The sequence below is a fragment of the Mytilus californianus genome, unplaced genomic scaffold (assembly GCF_021869535.1).
Source record: "Mytilus californianus isolate M0D057914Y unplaced genomic scaffold, xbMytCali1.0.p SCAF_8, whole genome shotgun sequence".
Classification (NCBI taxonomy): domain Eukaryota; kingdom Metazoa; phylum Mollusca; class Bivalvia; order Mytilida; family Mytilidae; genus Mytilus; species Mytilus californianus.
Window position 1 is genome coordinate 108,818,643 of NW_026262734.1, and position 20,028 is coordinate 108,838,670.

General features: G+C 34.0%; 1 protein-coding gene across 1 annotated transcript; it reads left to right on the forward strand.

The window, feature by feature from the left end:
* Window positions 1–98: 98 nt before the first annotated feature.
* LOC127712121 (UPF0390 protein zgc136864-like) lies at window positions 99–16,489 on the forward strand. Its single transcript, XM_052218383.1, has 3 exons — window positions 99–234; window positions 8,061–8,116; window positions 16,200–16,489. The coding sequence occupies exons 1-3, from the start codon at window positions 141–143 to the stop codon at window positions 16,326–16,328; spliced, it is 279 nt and encodes a 92-aa protein (XP_052074343.1). The 5' UTR covers window positions 99–140; the 3' UTR covers window positions 16,329–16,489.
* Window positions 16,490–20,028: the final 3,539 nt, after the last annotated feature.

The following is a 20,028-nucleotide window of genomic DNA, read 5'->3' on the forward strand; positions in this document are numbered from 1 at the left end:
AAAAAGTAGCAAAAGTAGGGCTTTTGTTGTCAACATTTTTCTTTTTAATGTATTTGTTCAAGTAAAATCAAATTCCCAGAAGAAAAAAAATCTAATTCGTTTTGTGAAAGAAGTAATATTGTTGTCAATTTATTTCGACGATGGTGCAAGGGAAATCGAAATTGAAAAAGCTTCCAAATGGCATTAAGACAAAGACCAAGAAGCAGAACAAACCATTGGGACTGAAAAAAGGAGGTATTATTGCAATTGCCAGTTTCTTTTAGTCTGAAATGATCTAAGACTAAGGCACCATCGTAAAAAAGGGGGGTGTTCATGCGTTTTATTGTTTTTTTTTTTATCTCTATGACTGTTCCTTCTTCTTCCATCAGGGGTTAAAAAAATTGTTACAGTTCACTAGCCCAGGACTTATTGGTAGCAGGATTTTACTAGCCCTGTTGAAAGAACAGCTAGCCCATCAAAACTGACCTGCTAGCCTGAATATCATGAAAATTATATAGCTGCGGAACCGTAGCTCTTAGTCTTAGGTCCTTATGTTATTTTTTTACTATTTGCGGTATTATACACTGTATTTAATAAAGAGCATGAAGAAATCATGTTTATTGGTCTTGTCATGTGAAACAAGTGGTTCAATTTGTATATGTGATGTTCCCACATACAAAGCAGACTTTTTATAAGCATGATCGGGAAAATAACGGCAATATTCACAAAACATCGTCTCTGGTTTATCATCAAGCCGACATTGTCCATGGGAATATTTCTGTCCATGACACTATAAATGTTCTTTTCCGCTTTTCCTGGTCGTATTTGGCATTTTTTTGGGAAGAATTTTCTGCCTCCATACCCCGTTCATCTACCGTATTTTGTTTTGAAATTGACGAAGTTCCTGGGGTGCCCCTGAGTGAGACTAAAATATTTAGAAAGTTTGTTGTATGGTTTCGTGCTCAACAGCTACCCGACAAGACAGGTCAATATCGATCAATGCATCATACCCCCAGTACCGTTAATTGAAAATCTAGACATAAGCAATGTACAATACCCCTGTACTGAGAAATCGATATTGAAAGTACAGGAATTGCGATCAATACATGATACTGGTCCACCCAGAGTAAATTGTTCTAGTTTTAAAAAATGTACAAAATCAGTTCAAATTCTTGGAATCCTGGATGACGTAATTGAATCTGATTGGTTAAGATAGAATAGTGATGAAGGGATTTTCCACTTTCTATTTTGGAAACGTCAAGAATTTTTTGTAACTAGTCCGCCTGGCATATTGGGTTACAAGTTTTTAATTGCCCAAGGTGTAAATGCTCTAGTCCCAGTCATTGGGTTGAGATCTCATAAACATGTTTAACCCCGCCGCATTTTTGCGCCTGTCCCAAGTAAGGAGTCTCTAGCCTTTGTTAGTCTTGTATTATTTTTAATTTTAGTTTCTTGTGTACAATTTGGAGTTTAGTACATTGTATGGCGTTCTTTATCACTGAACTAGTATATATATTTGTTTAGGGGCCAGCTGAAGGACGCCTCCGGGTGCGGGAATTTCTCGCTGCATTGAAGACCTGTTGGTGACCTTCTGCTGTTGTCTGTTCTATGGTCGGGTTGTTGTCTCTTTGACACATTCCCCATTTCCATTCTCAATTTTATTGGGCTAGTGGATTTTTTAACTCCTGTCCATGCATCAAGGGCCTCTTCTGCAGTATTATCACAGTGTACATATTGTAGCTGTATGGTACAGTAGGAACTTTTGAACATCTACCAGTATTTATATACCCTCCTTTCCCATGTAAAATTAGGCTATAATTTTCACTGTTCTCCATACCTGCCAACTTTTGAAAATCCCCATTGGGGTTTTAGTGCATGACAACAATTTCAAAGGGTACAATTTTTGTGGCATTTTTTGCGCGCACTGTTTTGTGCTCTAAAAAAAAGTGTCATATCTTTTTTTTTATATGGTATTCTGAGTGATGATAAGCTTATAAGCCTTTTACCATGTTTACTTCTTTTTATTTGCCCGATTCAAGGAATTGTATATTTAAATATACAATTCCTTGCATGATTCTAGTACTTAAATTATTGTGTAGAAAAGATGAACATGTAGCTTGAATACCAGGATATATTTTCTTGTGTAGGAATATCATGAATATTAAAGTGATTGTCCACTTTTCCAATTTAAAAATATGCACAAAAAAGGACGTTTATCTGATTCCTTCTGAAAAATAAAAGATAGTACATATAATTGTATTTTAACTGATTTTGTAATTTAATTACAAGAATGACAACACTGTATGATCTGTTACATGTACAATAAGTGTGATGTCCATAACCTACTATTTATTATGTTTATGGTAGTACTGCATCCTTGAATTTGGTTAATCAGCCATGCTTTTCTTCTTAACCTGTGTAAGAACCTTCTTGCAAATGAAAATTCATCTGCCATGTTCATGATTTTTACAATTCTGACATACAGACAGAGGAATATACATGTAACTCAAACATTCCAAACAAGTTCAAAATATAGCATGTTTGCAATGCCCAATAATCATGAGAAACAAGGATTTTGATTGGGTGATCAAGATTGTCTTCCCTTGGGAAAATAAATAAAGAGCTGCTGAACCAACGCCTCCTATGTTTTGTGCTGGTAGAGTTCCCTTAAGTGGATACCAGATGGTATGCAGGGTTGTCAGTTTAAAATTCAAATACCGCTACATTGACAACAACACTTAAGTAAACTACATCTTTTATTGTCGACATGTTTCGCCGATTAGATCGGCGTCATCAGGACAAAGTATACAAAATTAGAACCCCTGAAGTACAAAAAAACGGCATCTTGTATGTGACGTCATAATTGTCCATTGTTGACGTTGCTATAGGATACTCTATATCAAAATGTAATGTTGAACAGAAAATGAATCAAACATAGTACAATGCAAATGAAGTTACTAAATTTAGAGTTAATCTATAATTGTTCTAATTGTCTTTATCTTAAAAATGGTTGTAAACTATTCTAATGGTAATTATAAGTGTATAGATAAAATGTGTTTTTGAATAAAAATATGTGTAACATGAACAGTCAGGGGACTTACTTAAATGAGTGATTTTCTAAATCACTGATTCAAGTAACATTATGTCCATAAAGGTTTGAAGTAAGAGTTGTCTTTCTTTAATAATCACCTATTTAAGTAGTACAAATTAATCACTAGACTAAGTGATTTAATTTTATTGTAGCTTTAAATATAGAATACTAATGATCCAGGGACTAATTATGTTGCTAAAATTATCAGAACTAACATCTGTGTTGATAGGATGACCGGGTCATGTCAGGTGATGACCTTGTACTAAATCTAGGATAATGACATAAAAATCACTTGTTTAAGTATCATACCTCAATTTCCTACCAAAAAATCACTTCTTTAAGTATCATTATTTTAATAACCCCCACTAATTTCAACACCCCCGAACAGTGAAATTTTGATCGCGAACAGTAGAATTTTATTACATAATCTATAAGATGAAACCTTGAATTTTACAGGAAAAATACTCCCACTGCTGGGAAAAATCTGTTAAGAAAGTATCAGTTCATTATGTAAAGCCATTTTTATAGCATTTTTTCAACTAAAATAGAATTTGCAGCTAAATGATTGCATCAAAGGCAAAAACCTTGTTGCTTAAAAGAAGCAAAAAGTTCATTTTTTTCAATTTTACTAATGAAAAGATATTATCTAAACCTAGGTGTTTAAAATTTTGGTATAACTACAAAATCAAAATTTGTGACAAAACTTCGAATTTGCTACTTAAATAAGTGATTTAAAAATCACTTATTTCAATAAGTCCCCTGACTGATGAATGTAAGTACAATGTCAGTGTACAGTTTGTATAAAGTTTCTTCCTAATTTGGACAACACTTTTAGGGCACACCCCTACCACTTCGACTAGCTTCCCTTTGGCCAGAGGTACTACTTCCAATCGTGTCGGGAATGCCGTAAAGTGGTTTACCGTCACAAAATTTCTAGGCAATGTTGGTTTAACTCAGGAAATGGTGGTGGGAAGGATTTATGTTCTTTGTATCTTACTTCTTTTATGTTCAATTTCCTGTAGGTTCTAAATAGTGCTGGAAGTCTACTTAAGTGTTGTTGTCAATGTAGCGATATTTGGTCCCTTGGGAAAAGTTCAAAATTGGGAACAACCATTTTTTTCATGTAGAATTTAACAAAATCATGTTTTAGAGTTTTTGTCACCATCACAATCGTGCAGTTGTGACAAGGGGTCAAAATCATGTAAGTTGGCAGGTATGGTTATCAGGTTGGGGAGGATCCTCATAAATGGGTATTATACCCCAAAACGGGTATCAATTTTCAGTGATAAAAATATAAACTTTGGATTTAAAGCTATTTTCTGTCATGGCCAAAACAATCGGGTAAAGGACAACATTTTGCCTAAAGACACTATGACTGAAATATCATCAGGATAAAAGTTAACAGCCTTCAAAAAGTAGGATTTTTGGAGGCCATTATCTTTGTATTCAGTTCTCATTTGAACTATGGTCTCAAAGGGAAAAATGTTGCCATTTATATGAATATTTGCGCCATGACAGCTATCATGATGAAATACAAAATTTGATTTTATATCATTGTAAATTGATACCATATTTTGGGTATAATACCCATAAATGGGGATAGTACCCATTTATAAGGATTCTCCCCAACCTGGTTATTGCAGCCATATTGATAAGGGGGCAGATTTTCATAATTGAGGTGAAAATGTTTTGAAAAACACGGGAAAACATCATTGAAACAGAACTTGCACCTCCCCAATTGAAAGCCCTGTAACAGATTGATGCCTCAGAGGAAGCACTGCTACATTTCATGTAAATGTTTCACAAGCACCTCCCCAATGTGAAAGCCCTGTAACAGATTGATGCCTCAGAGGAAGCACTACTACATTTCATGTAAATGTTTCACAAGCACCTCCCCAATGTGAAAGCCCTGTAACAGATTGATGCCTCAGAGGAAGCACTGCTACAATTTCATGTGAATGTTCCACAAGCACCTCCCAAATGTGAAAGCCCTGTAACAGATTGACACCTCAGAGGAAGCACTGCTACATTTCATGTAAATGTTCCACAAGCACCTCCCCAATGTGAAAGCCCAATAACAGATTGATGCCTCAGAGGAAACACTGCTACACTTTCATGTGAATGTTCCACAAGCACCTCCCCACTGTGAAAGCGCTGTAACAAATTGATGCCTCAGAGGAAGCACTGCTACATTTCATGTAAATGTTTCACAAGCACCTCCCCAATGTGAAAGCCCGGTAACAGATTGATGCCTCAGAGGAAGCACTGCTACATTTCATGTAAATGTTCCACAAGCACCTCCCCATTGTGAAAGTCCTGTAACAGATTGATGCCTCAGAGGAAGCACTACTACACTTTCATGTGAATGTTCCACAAGCACCTCCCCAATGTGAAAGCCCTGTAACAGATTGACGCCTCAGAGGAAGCACTGCTACATTTCATGTAATTGCTTGGAAACCTGCATAGGTTTTGTGTAATTTTTTACTATTTCCACCTTCATCCAATAAATCTGCTCCCTATCTAAACCTATCGATTGACATAGTTGTATCAAAGGAGTTAGCTGCCATATTGACTTTCTGAAATCCATAAATGTTTGATTAATGCAATATAATCTTAAAGTGAATGAACACTTACCTAAAAAAAACACCATAAATATTACATATTTTTATACGACCGCAAAAATTTTTTGGGATCGTATAATGGTATGACGTTGTTGTCGTCATTCGAAGACACATTGGTTTCCATACAATAGCTTTAGTTTAAGTGGTTGGATCTCTATGAAATTTTTTAAGAAGGTTCAAGGATTGATTTTGGGGATGATGGTCTCAACCGTTTAGGAATTAGGGGCCCTAAAAGGGGCCCAAAACAAGCATTTTTCTAGTTTCAGGATAATAACTTGTGTATAAGTATTTCGATTGCTCTGAAATTGTACCACAATGTTTAATACCACAAGTAGAAGGTTGGGATTTATTTTAGGGTTATGGGGCCAACTGTTTAGGAATTAAGGGCCAAAAAGGGGCCAAAAACAAGCATTTTTATAGTTTCCAGACAATAACTTGTGTGTAAATGTATGGATCTCTCTGACATTGTACCACAAGGTTCCATTTAACAAAGGGAAGGCTGGGATTGAGTTTGGGGTTAATTGCCCCAAATATGTAGGAATTAGGGGCCAAAACAAGCATTTTTCTAGTTTCCAGACAATAACTTGTGTGTAAGTGTATGGATCTCTCTGAAATTGACTACAAGGTTCCATACTATAAAGGAAAGGCTGGGATTAAGTTTTGGGGTCATTGCTCCAATGGGGATTTCAAAAAGTTGTGGGGGGAGGGGGGTTTTCCCAATTTTTTTAAGGGATTCATATTTTTTTTCAAAATTTTCAAAATTTTGAATTTTTGAAAAGTTTCAAGAAGAAATCTTCAATTGCACAGTATTGCGCAATGGATTTATAAGATCTTTGACCACATTTATTTTGTGTCAGAAACCTATATTATGTCAAAAATTTGATCACAATCCAAATTCAGACATTATCAAGCTTGAATATTGTGTCCAAATTTGCCCCAACTGTTCCGGGTTCGACCTCTGCGGTTGTATCAGGCTGCGCTCAGCGAAGCATTTTATTAGTCTTGTTTTGAACTAAATTACTGCACTAGATACATATTTTGACAATTAATATCTCATAGTGTTGCTCAAGGCCAAAACATTTTGAACAGGTTGGCAAAAAAGCGGTCAATACTAGTTTTGACCATGCCGGCGGTAAATACCGGCAAATACCGGCAAATACAAAATGTACTGGCAAATACTGGGAAATGCTGGTCGATTGAAATTTGAGTGGACATGACTATAAAAACCACTCTATACCTAGTCAATTACTTTTAGTAAGGAAATAATGAAAGTGTTAAAGTCATTTTAAACGTTCTCATTTCTAATTTTATTGTAAATTCTTGATAAACAGTGATTTACAATGATTTATTAGTACATAAGATAAATATTTCGTCCCTGGCAAGGAAACTCATCAGGTGGCTTTTGCACTGACTATAGTATTGACATCATTACATTTTGCACTGATTTGTTGTTGTCTAATATATTCATGATATTGTATAGAAGTTCCAAATAGGGTCTTCAGGTTTCAGTTTGGTGCTTAAGGTCAAGATGGTTGTACTACCGGTATGTGTATATATGTAAAAATTGATTATGTAAAGGTAAAATTTATACTACATTATATATTTTTTGGTTTAAAACATAAATTACAGTTCAGCCATAAGAGTAAAGGTCCTTGATACCTTCCATTTCCTGCATAAAGATGATTTTTGTCTCACATTTAATAGACAGGAAATATTTTATTGTTTAAATGATTCTTCAAATATCACTTTTATTACTTTCAACCATGTTTTGTCATCATTTATTGGGGGCTGTTGTTTTTATAGTAATTAAATTATCACACCTAGCAATGCCAGGTGATGGGTAATAAGACACCTGTAACTTCATTTTCCTGTAGTTTTATGTACCTGTAAAAATTATGCATTTTCAATAAAAAAATATCTTGATTGAATAATATGTAATAAATAATTTGTCAATTCTTTATATATATATGCAATATCATAACTTATAAGGACTAAATTAGTAGGTAAAAGTGTTAAAAATGAACAAAACATATCAAAGTCATTCATTTATATCAGCTGAAACACCATGAAAATTTCAATCGACCAGTATTTGCCAGTATTGGCCACTTGAGGAGTATTATCCAGAGCGGTTAATACCGGTAAATACCGCTGGTAAATACCAGGGGAGGTATTAACCGCCCAACCTTGTGACAGACAGACCAAAATCTAATACAATTTTATGACCTGATACAACCAAAAAGGAACAAAAAGTATAGATGACAAATCAGAGCTTTGCGTGAGGGAGAATACAAGTATGTGTATGAAATGTAAATACAATATGCATGATATGTATGCAAGAAAGTGATCCTAATTTTAACTTCTTTTTTCAGGACAAGTAATTGCTCCAAAGAAGAAAAGACACTTAGAAGCAGCAAAACTGAAAAAGGTAAGAAAAGTTTAGGAATAAGTCACAGTTTAATCGTGTCAGGTGCCAGTTAATGTGGATTCATTATTATTCGTTGATTTCATGCGAAGGTGAACCACGAATTTGAATAATCAACTAGTATAAATTTTCGATAGGAATGTATGAAAACTTTGGCAAAACCACAAAAATACAATTTTTCCTCAATCCATGAAAATTGTTACCCAAGAAAATAAATAAATCTACGGTAAATAAATCCAACTGAGTTATCAATCAAACTGTTTAATTTGTTGATCCTAACCAGAATGAAAAAGATGGGGTATTGCTGTATTTATTGTAAAGCCTGCAACATTTATGTCATGAAAGCTAGACATAATGATCCTAGATTCTGTTGGCTGCTGCGTCAACATTTTGGATCAGTCTGTGGTTACATTTTTTTTGGACATCAATAACTTTGTCTAACCTTTATGGAATTTTATGAAATTTGGACAGCAGCTTGTTTATGACCAAAAGACAGTATCTAGAGCGAAATCTTGAAAATACTTATTTTCATTTTCCATTTTTTACTGATGAATGGACTTAGCTTTTTTAGCTCACCTTTCCTAAAAGGAAATATGAGCTTTTGCCATCACTTGGCATCCGTCGTTGTCCATCCGGTGTAAACTATTTCAAAGATCTTCTCTGAAACTACTGAACCAATTTCAACCAAACTTAAGCTGAATGATCCTTAGGGTATCTAGTATAAAGTTTGTATTTTATTTTCTGTTTTTTTTTCAAAAAACATGGCCACCATGGATAAAAATAGAACATAGGGGTAAAATGCAGTTTTTGGCTTATACATGTATATCTCAAAAAACTAAAGCATTTAGAGCAAATCTTACATGGGGTAAAAGTGTTCATTAGGTCAAGAACTACCTGCCCTGAAATTTTCAGACGAATCAGACAACCGATTTTTGGGTTATTGCCCCTAAATTGATAATTTTAATGAAATTTTGCAGTTTTTATACGAACGAAAAAAAAAAATTTGTGGTCGTATATTGGTATGACATTGGCGTCGTCATCATCCGAAAACACATTGGTTCTCGCACAATAACTTTAGTTTAAGTGAATGGATCTCTATGAAATTTTACCATAAGGTTCAATACCACAAAAGGAAGGTTGGGATTGAATTAGGGGGTTATGGTACCAACAGTTAAGGAATTAGGGACCAAAAAGGGGCCAAAAATAAGCATTTTTGTAACTTCCAGACAATAACTTGTGTGTTAGTGTATGGATCTCTCTGACATTGTACCACAAGGGTCCATATCACAAAGGGAATGCTGGGATTGATTTTGGGGGTAATTGCCTAAAAATTTTAGGAATTAGGGGCCAAAAACAAGCATTTTTCTAGTTTCATGACAATAACTTGTGTGCAAGTGTTTGGATCTTTCTGAAATTGTTCTGCAAGGTTCCATATCACAAAGGGAAAGCTGGAATTGAGTTTGGGGGTAATTGCCAAAAACGTTTAGGAAAAAGGGGCCAAAAATAAGCATTTTTATACGCCCGTTTACGGGACGTATTATGGTATACCGTTGTCCGTCTGTCTGTCCGTCCGTCTGTCCGTCCGTCGTCAACATGTCGGACATTAACTCAAAAACGCTTGAACCAATTTGCATAAAACTTTGGTAAATTGTTTATATCTATTGACGTGAGCTCCCTTTCGTTTTTCATAAATTTTAGATTTTACGTTTCCGAGTTATGGGGTTTTATTCATTAAAAAAAGGGGGATTTTCCAGTTTTCGGACAATAACTCAAGAATGCTTTCACCAACTTGCAAGAAATTGTAGTGAATTGTTTATATCTATTGGCATGAGCTCCCTTTATATTTTTATATATTTTAGATTTGACGTTTCCGAGTTACAGGGTTTTATTCATAAAAAAAGGGGGATTTTCCAGTTTTCAGACAAAAAATCAAAAATGCTTTCAGCAGTTCTTATGAAACTTTGGTGAATTGTTTATATCTATTGACATGAGCTCCCTTTTAATTTTTATATATTTTAGATTTTACATTTCTGAGTTGTGGGATTTTATTCATTAAAAAAGGGGGGATTTTCCAGTTTTCTGACAGTAACTCAAAAATGCTCTCAGCAATTCTCATGAAACTTTGGTGAATTCTTTATATCTATTGATGTAAGCTCCCTTTACATTTTCATAAATTTCTAATATGACATTGAGAATTAATTGAACTTTATTTGTTTATAGTCTGACAACAGATTTACTAAGTATTGGGCAACAGCACAGTGTATTGCACAACAGCAAGAAATCTTTAATTGAATATAAATTCAATTCATATAACCAATTTCAAGTTCTTTGACTACATTTATTCAGAAACCAATATTATGTCAAATATTTAATTACAATCCAAATTCAGACCTGTATCAAGCTTGAATATTGTGTCCATTTTTGCCCCAACTGTTCAGGGTTGGACCTCTGCGGGCGTATCCAGCTGCGCTCAGCGAAGCAGTTTATTCTAGTTTCCAGACAATAACTTGTGTTCAAGTGTATGGATCTTTATGAAATTGTACTACAAGGTTCCATATCACAAAGGGAAAGCTGGGTTTGAGTTTGGGGGTAATTGCCTTAAACGTTTAGGAATTTGGGGCCAAAAAGGGGCCAAAAAACAAGCATTTTTACAGTTTCCAGACAATAACTTGTGTGCAAGTGTATGGATCTCTCTGAAATTGTACTGCAAGGTACCATACCACAAAGGGAAGACTGGGATTGAGTTTAGGGGTGATGAATCATAAGGTGGTTCCAAAAATTGGGGGGGGGGGGGGGGTTTCTTATTTTCCTTTTTTTCCTTTTTTTTTTTCTTTAAAATTTTCCATTTTAAGTTGGTTATTTTTGATTTATATATAAAAGCAAATAATAATGATATAATGGTTTGATTTCATCAAAAATTGAAATATTGGGGTTCTTTGATATGCTGAATCTAACCGTGTATTTAGATTCTTAATTTTTGGTCCCGTTTCAAATTGGTCTACATTAAGGTCCAAAGGGTCCAAAATTAAACTTAGTTTGATTTTAACAAAAATTGAATTCTTGGGGTTCTTGGATATGCTGAATCTAACCGTGTATGTATTTAGATTTTGGATATTGGACCATAATAGGTAAATTAAAAATTTTTATTAAGTTCTTAGACCACATTCATTCTGTGTCAGAAACCTATGCTGTGTCAAATATTTAATCACAATCCAAATTCAGAGCTGTATCAAGCTTGAATGTTGTATCCATACTTGCCCCAACTGTTCAGGGTTCGACCTCTGCGGTCGTATCAAGCTGCGCCCAGCGGAGCATTTGATTAGTTATTATCTTGAATATTATCATAGATAAAGATAAACTGTAAACAGTAAAAATGTTCAGCAAAGTAAGATCTACAAATAAGTCCAATGTCAAAAATTGTCAATTGATCCATTAAAGAGTTGTTGCCCTTAAAAGGCAATTTTACACAATTTGTTCATCATGATTGTTAACTTTAAAAAATCTTCTCCTCTGAAACTACTGAAGCAATGTCAGCTAAACTTACGCTGAATGATCCTTAGGGCATCTAGTATAAAGTTTGTGTTTTATATTATGTTTCATTAAAAAACAAGGCCGCCATGGCTAAAAATAGAACATAGGAGTAAAATGTGGTTTTTAGCTTATATCTCTAAAACCAAGCTAAGGTATTTGAGCAAATCTGACAATGAGTTAAATTGTTCAATAGGACAAGATCTACCTGCCCTGATATTTTCAGCCAAATTGGATAACTGATTTTTTGGTTATTGCCCCTGAATTGATAATTTAAAGGAAATTTTGCAGTTTTGGTTATTATCTTGAATATTATTATAAACAGTGTATTAAATAATTTTAGAATTATTATTAAATTGGAATTAAGGCTAACATGTATTCAAAAGGGAATATGCAAATGAGTCATGTCAACATCATATCCAGTCAACTAACCCTGTACATGGCATGGCCTCAGTCAATAAACCCTGTGCATAATACAGCCTCGTTTAACTAACTTCATTATAAAGTTTTATGACACAACTGTATGTGGTACTAGATAACTTACACCCATCTACACAAAGGTAAGTCAGAAATCAACAACAAAACTCAGTAATTATGTACAGTATGGATATGATGTTGACATGACTCATTTGCAAATTCCCTTTTGAATACAGTGAGGCATGAAAAATGTCCCTAGCACAAATTTACCTTAATTCCAATTTAATAATAATTCTATACTGTTCATAGATAAAGATAAACTGAGGCTTGATCAGGGCCTTATTCATTAATGTATACTAGTACAAAAAATGGACGTCACTACACTTCAAAACAGATATGAACCAAGATAAAACCCATTGTTGGGTTGCTGCCACTAAATTGGTAATTTTAAGGAAATTTTGCAGTTTTTATACGACCGCAAAAATTAAAAATTTGTTGGTCGTATATTGGTATGACGTTGGCGTCGTCGTCGTCTGGCGTCGTCCGGCGTCGTCCGAAGACACATTGGTTTTCACACTCTAACTTTAGTTTAAGTCAATGGATCTCCATGAAATTTTACCATAAGGTTCAAGACCACGAAAGGAAGGTTGGGATTGATTTTGGGGGTGATGGTACCAACAGTTAAGGAATTAGGGGCCAAAAAGGGGCCAAAAATAAGCATTTTTGTAACTTCCAGACAATTACTTGTGTGTAAGTGTATGGATCTCTCTGACATTGTACCACAAGGTTCCATATCACAAAGGGAAGGCTGTAATTGATTTTGGGGGTAATTGCCTCAAAATTTTAGGAATTAGGGGCCAAAAAAGGGGCAAAAAACAAGCATTTTTCTAGTTTCATGACAATAACTTGTGTGTAAGTGTTTGGATATTTCTGAAATTGTACTACAAGGTTCCATATCACAAAGGGAAAGTTGGAATTGAGTTTGGGGGTAATTGCCCGAAACGTTTAGGAATTGGGGGCCAAAAAGGGGCCAAAAATAAGCATTTTTTCTAGTTTCCAGACAATAACTTGTGTTCAAGTGTATGGATCTCTCTGAAATTGTACTGCAAGGTACCATACCACAAAGGGAAGGCTGGGATTGAGTTTGGGGGTGATGAATCATAAGGGGTTCAAAAATTTTGGGGGGGGGATTTTTTTTTTTTCTTTTTTTTTTTCTTTTTTTCCTTTTTTTTTTCTTTTAAAATTTTCCATTTTAAGTTGGTTATTTCTGATTTATATTTAAAAGCAAATAATAATGATATGGTAGGAGATACACACCAAACAGGATGTGTAAATTATTATATAATAAGTATTGTGCAATAGCAAGAAATTTTCAATTGCACAGTATTGCACAATAGCAAGAAATCTTCAATTGCACAGTATTGCGCAATAGCAAGAAATCTTCAATTGCACAGTATTGCGCAATAGCAAGAAATATCCAATAGCACAATATTGCGCAATAGCAAGAAATTGTCAATTGTACAGTATTGCGCAATAGCAAGAAATATTCAATTGCACAGTATTGTGCAAAAGAAGATACTTTGTATAAATTGCTTATTTCTTGATCAATTTCAATGGGGTTTTATTCTTGAATTCTTGGGTTTTTTTAATATGCTGAATCTAACCGTGTATTAAGTTTTTGGATTTTGGGCCCCATTTTTAAATTGGTCCACATTGAGGTCCAAAGTGTCCAAAATTTAACTTTGTTTGATTTCATCAAAAATTTAATTATTGGGGTTCTTTGATATGCCGAATCTAACCGTGTATTTAGATCCTTAATTTTTGGTTCCGTTTTCAAATTGGTCTACATTAAGGTCCAAAGGGTCCAAAATTAAACTTAGTTTGATTTTAACAAAAATTGAAATAATAGGGTTCTTTGATATGCTGAATCTAAACATGTATTTAGATTTTTGATTATGGGCCCAGTTTTCAAGTTGGTCCAAATCGGGGTCCTAAATTAAACTTTGTTTGATTTCAACAAAAATTGAATATATGGGGTTCTTTGATATGCTGAATCTAACCATGTATTTAGATTTTTTATTTTTGGGCCCCGTTATCAACTTTGTCCATATTGAGGTCAAAAGGGTCCAAAATTAAACTTTGTTTGATTTCATCAAAAATTGAATTCTTGGGGTTCTTTGATATGCTGAATCTAACCATGTATTTAGATTTTGGATATTGGACCATAATAGGTGAATGTCCAATTTAAAATTTTTAAGTTCTTAGACCACATTCATTCTGTGTCAGAAACCTATGCTGTGTCAAATATTTAACCACAATCCAAATTCAGAGCTGTATCAAGCTTGAATGTTGTGTCCATACTTGCCCCAACTGTTCAGGGTTCGACCTCTGCGGTCGTATCAAGCTGCGCCCTGCAGAGCATTTTATTGGTTATTATCTTGAATATTATTAATGATAAAGATAAACTGTGAACAGCAAAAATGTTCAGCAAGGTAAGATCTACAAATAAGTTCATATGATCAAAATTGTCAATTGACTCCTTAAGGAGTTATTGTCCTTTAAGGACAATTTTACACAATTTGTTTATCATGTTTTCTAACTTTAAAAATCTTCTTCTCTGAAACTACGGAACCAATTCCAACCAAACTTAAGCTGAATGATTCTAAGGGTATCTAGAATAAATTTAGGGTTTATTTTCTGTTTCCTAAAAAAACATGGTTGCATGGCTAAAAATAGAACGTAGGGGTAAAATGCAATTTTTGGCTTATATCTCAAAAACCAAAGCATTTAGAGCTAATCTGATGAGAGGTAAAAATGTTTATTAGGCCAAGCTCTGTCAGCACTGAAAATTTCAGATGAATCTAACAACCCATTGTTGGATTGCTGCCACTTAATTGGTAATTTTAAGGAAATTTTGCAGATTTTGGTTATAATCTTGAATATTATTAATGATAAAGATAAACTGTAAACAGCAAAAATGTTCAGCAAAGTAAGATCTACAAATAAGTTCGAAGACCAAAATTGTCAATTGTCCCCTTAAGGAGTTATTGCCCTTTGAAATCAATTTTTCACAATTTGTTCATTTAGTTTGCTTACTTTAAAAAATCTTCTCCTTTGAAACTGCTGAATCAATTTCAGCCAAACTTGGGCTGAATGAGTTTCAGAGTATCTAGTATAAATTTTGTATTTTATTTTCTTGTATGTCAAGAAACATGGCCACTATAGCTAAAATGAAACATAGGGGTAAAATGCATTTCTTTGATTTTGAAGAAAATATGACAGATACAAAGAACATTTCAATGGAAGTTTTAAGCCATTCATTAATATATATTGAAAAGCAAAAATAATCATTGATGAAAGATTTAAGCAAAAAATTACAGGTGAGCGATTCATGCTCTTGAGAGCCTCTTGTTACTGATTTATTTTAAAATCCAAAACCTAGTACAAAAGTTAATGATACAATTGAGAATGGAAATGGGGAATGTGTCAAAGAGACAACAACCCGACCAAAGAGCTTAAACAGCCAAAGGACACCAACGGCTCTTCAACGCAGCGAGAAAATCCCACACCTGGAGGCGGGCTTTAGCTGGCCCTTAAACAAAAATGTGTACTAGTTCAGTGAAAATGGACGTCACACTAAACTCCGAAACATATCAATGAACTAAAATTGAAAAAACATACAAGACTAACAAAGGCCAGAGGCTCCTGACTTGGGACAGGCGCAAAAAATGTGACAGGGTTAAACATGTTTTGTGAGATCTTATCAAACCAAAAATGATAAAAAGTATAGCAAAACAGGGACAAGGAATCAGAGCTATGCATGAGGGAGATATATATCCTTAATTTGAAATGATATAAAAAAAATTATAACAGCAAATTTATGATTTCAAAAAATTTATAACATCATATTTCAATAAAACAACATTCATATTTTCATGCCACTTACTAATTTTATCTTATGGAAAAATAATTTAGACAAAATTTCAAGGACCTAGAAAGTAGAAAAACTTGATTACAAATGTGAGTAGAAAAAAATCCATTTCATAAAATTAAAAGGATGAACATGATGAAAATCAAGTGTTTGATTTTAAATCATGTAAATCAAAGTATTATATCTTTAAAATATTTTTTTATTTTTCAGGGATTAGAAAAGTCCATCAATGCCAAGATAGAACATGAAGTTACAATGACAGCAAATTCTGTGGAACCAAAATCATTCCATGTTGTCAAGTCACAAGAGGCATCCACATCAAAAGCAAATAAAACATAATGACAAAATCAAACGTTTTTACTAGTTTTGATAAATAAGTGAAAATATTCATCATTCAGGAACGTTACATAACAATGTTCCAAGCATATATTATATTGTATCTATGTCCTAAGGCATATACATAGCTATAGTGTGCCTTTGGGTAAAATTGTCAAAGCTGAGCTTTTTGTATTTCTTGTCCATGTTATTAAATTGTTTTCCTTCTTTTAGTTATATAATTAGGTTAAACCCTTCGTAGACTGTTGTTTGTCACTTTTTGCCATTGCATTGTTATTTCGTTTTTTGTTTTATGAGTTTGAGTATCACTTTGGTATCTTCCGCCTCAATTGTAAGATGGTTGTTTATGATAAAACCTTGTCAGCCAGATATGTCACCTAAGCTTGATATAAAAATAAGGATACCGGTATGTGGTATGATTGTGAATGAGATATTATAAACTACCCATCATAGACCAATGTAAATGGATGTTAACCTCAGTCATTTAAAACTCCAGCCCTGCAACATGGTATCACCTGGAAGACATATACTCCATAGGCAGAAATAGATTGAGTCAACCACTTAATTACATTATTGGTTCCAATTTACTGCACAAGATGCACATTTTGATATTAATGTCCCTTCAGTGATGCTCAGGGCCAAAAAATTAAAAAATCCAAAATTCTTCTACAAACGATGAAAAGCAGATCTAACAAAAAACAATACAATATCCTGTTTGTTATGTATGTTGTTAAAAGAGGTAATGGGCATAATACATGCATTAAAATTAATTTTAAAAACAGAGTGGATAAATAAAGGAATTCATAATGATGATCAGTCATATATTTATAGAGTGGATTGGCTTAAGTTAAGGTCACTTCTATGAGATATTATTCTATATATGCTATGAAATTATAGTGGAATAGATGTTCAGTATGTATCATAGAAGACATGATTAATACCCACTTGGTATCTTGAATATATTAACAGCCATCAAGATGAGGTAGCATACAATACCTGCTTTAAAACCTAAGTACTGATTGTTTAGAGAAATGTAATCACCCGAATAAAGTGATACATGATTTAAAATCATCATGTAGTGTGGAACAGACGCATATAGAGATAATAATGGTCTTAGGTTAAGGTATAAAACCAGCTGGTTTAATCCACCATTTTCTACATAAGAAAATGCCTGTACCAAGTCAGGAATATGACAGTTGTTATCTATTGGTTTAATGTGATTTTGACATTTGATAAGGGACTTTATGTTTTAAATTTTCCTCAGAGTTCGGTATTTTTGTGATTTTACTTTTTTCATGAAATCTGGACTATGAGCTGTAGAAACACCTCCAGATTATCATGATAGATTTATGTTTGACATAATTATAAGAAATGAAGTGTGATATGATGTATGCTTCAAAACTGTTACAGGGGTAATAAGTAGGGTAACAAACGGGATGCTGAGTTAAGCCGTTTGCAACTGATTTTGTTCTTCTGTCATTCTGTTATCCCTTTGTCCAAGATTACGTGCCAAGTCATTACTGGTTGATGTTGGTTCATGTCATTCTTTTTCATAAATTGAATTGTTTCACTTTCTCCATGGCCGGTCTTTTATGGCTGATTGTAGTGTACAATATGGGGTTTTCTCATTATTGAAGTCTGCACAGGGACATTCACTTCATTTGAACTTTGGCAAATAGTTGTCTCATTGGCAATCATACTACATCAAGGATGTTGTAACATATGATTCAAGATTCAAAAATTAGCCACCTAGATGAGCTGTCATATGAAACATGCTATTCAACCTGTTTAAATAGTGGAGTAGATAGAGTTAACCACCTACTTCAGTGTGATGTATGAAAAAAAAGTTTTAACAAAAATACTGAATTCCAAAGTAAATTCAGAAAGGGGAAGTTCACAAACCTGACAAATTCAAATGTTAGGCTATATCAACCAATGGAGAACAACTGTCATATTCCTGACTTGGCTTTCTAACTTTAAAACAGAGTGGAATAATTAGAGGTAGCCAATGACTATATAAGAGTTGTGTAAGTTATACGTCCTTGAGGTAGCCTACAGTATGAGTTGTCATGCTTGATACAACCTGTAAAAGTGTGTAATAGATAGATATTTACACCAGGTAAGGTATAATATGATGCAAACTTATATTCAATGCGAAATAGATAGAACTACCTAGATAATAGATCCCAAGACAATTAAAAAAAGAATAATGATTGAAGCCTGAGCATATAGGTTACAACAAGGATGAGCTTTTATGTGGATATACACTGGAATGTATCCTGTATAGAAAGAGAAAACCAGAAGGTTGAGGTTTCACATTTATTGATCTAAATAATGCAGAGAACAAACAGTTAGCATACAGGATGAGTTATGTTGTTATGTATCCTTTAGTTTAAACAGACAATCACAAGAAACATATCATATTCTACAAGCTATATAACCTTGATGTAAACACTAAGATGACTTGTTTCATTTTATTATGAAACATAGTTGCTCTTTTTGTTTTTAGCCTTTTATTATGAAACATAGTTGCTCAATTTGTGTCTCACCTGCGACTACAGTCGTAGAGGGCAAGACATATCTGTTGCTTTTCCGACCACGGCGGCGGTGCCGTCGTCGTCGTCGTCGTCACCAATTTTAATTTGTTTTTTTGCTTCGGTTATTTTGATAAGAACTACATGTGATACATCAATGTCATGCTATTTTCTATAAAGCTGCATTACTATCAGTAGATATCTGCTTGACAACTATTTCAAGGACCTTCCCCTATGACATGGTCCAGCAACTTTCAGTTGATAAGCGATTTTCAATGTTAAGTATTCTGCTTAGGTAAGTATGATAGGAACTACTTGTGATAGGTCAAATATATTTTCTATTAGGTTGCATTTCTATTAATAATACATATCAGTGTGCCGACTATTTGAGGCCCCTTCCCTAGGTCATGCATGGTCCAGCAATTTTTAATTAATTAGCAATGTTGCTGCCATCAGATTGTCTTTTCTTAATTTTCTACCGACAGGCGGGACATATCTCTGTGTCAACAGTTTATATATATATATATAAGTGCCTATAAATAGCAGCACATGACATACAAATCTATGGGAGTGTGGATTAATCAGTACAGAGATTACACAAATAAAATTATAGATTGCCTAACAATGTAATTTTAACACACTATTTAGTATGTAAATATAAGAATGTTTAAAATATTTACTTTTCACATGAGGTCTTAGATGATGGTCTACAAATTCTGATATCTTTTCAGTTGGATGACTATTTGCTGAAACAATTGGTCGACCTGGATTGCCCGTTTTATGTATTTTAGGCAACATATAGAATCTTCCGGCCTTAGCTTCGTTCTCAAGAGGTCGGAGATAATCAAAGGTGTCATTGTCTATATAAATTTATATATTAACATGTGACACTTGTGGCATTCAGTATGTGGGAGAAACAATGGACAAATTTAATATTCGGCTCAATAACCATCGTTCATGGTACAAAACCAACAAAAACTGTCCTCTCACAAGACATCTTCGTTCAACGAAACATTCTTTTGATAATGTTACTTTCCAAATCATAGAAGTCAACACCGAGTGGGACACCACGGCGAGAAGGAGAAGAGAAAATTTTTGGATCCACCAACTTCACACTTTAGAACCTGATGGTCTTAACGAAAAAGATGAGAAAAGATACAGGAAAGATA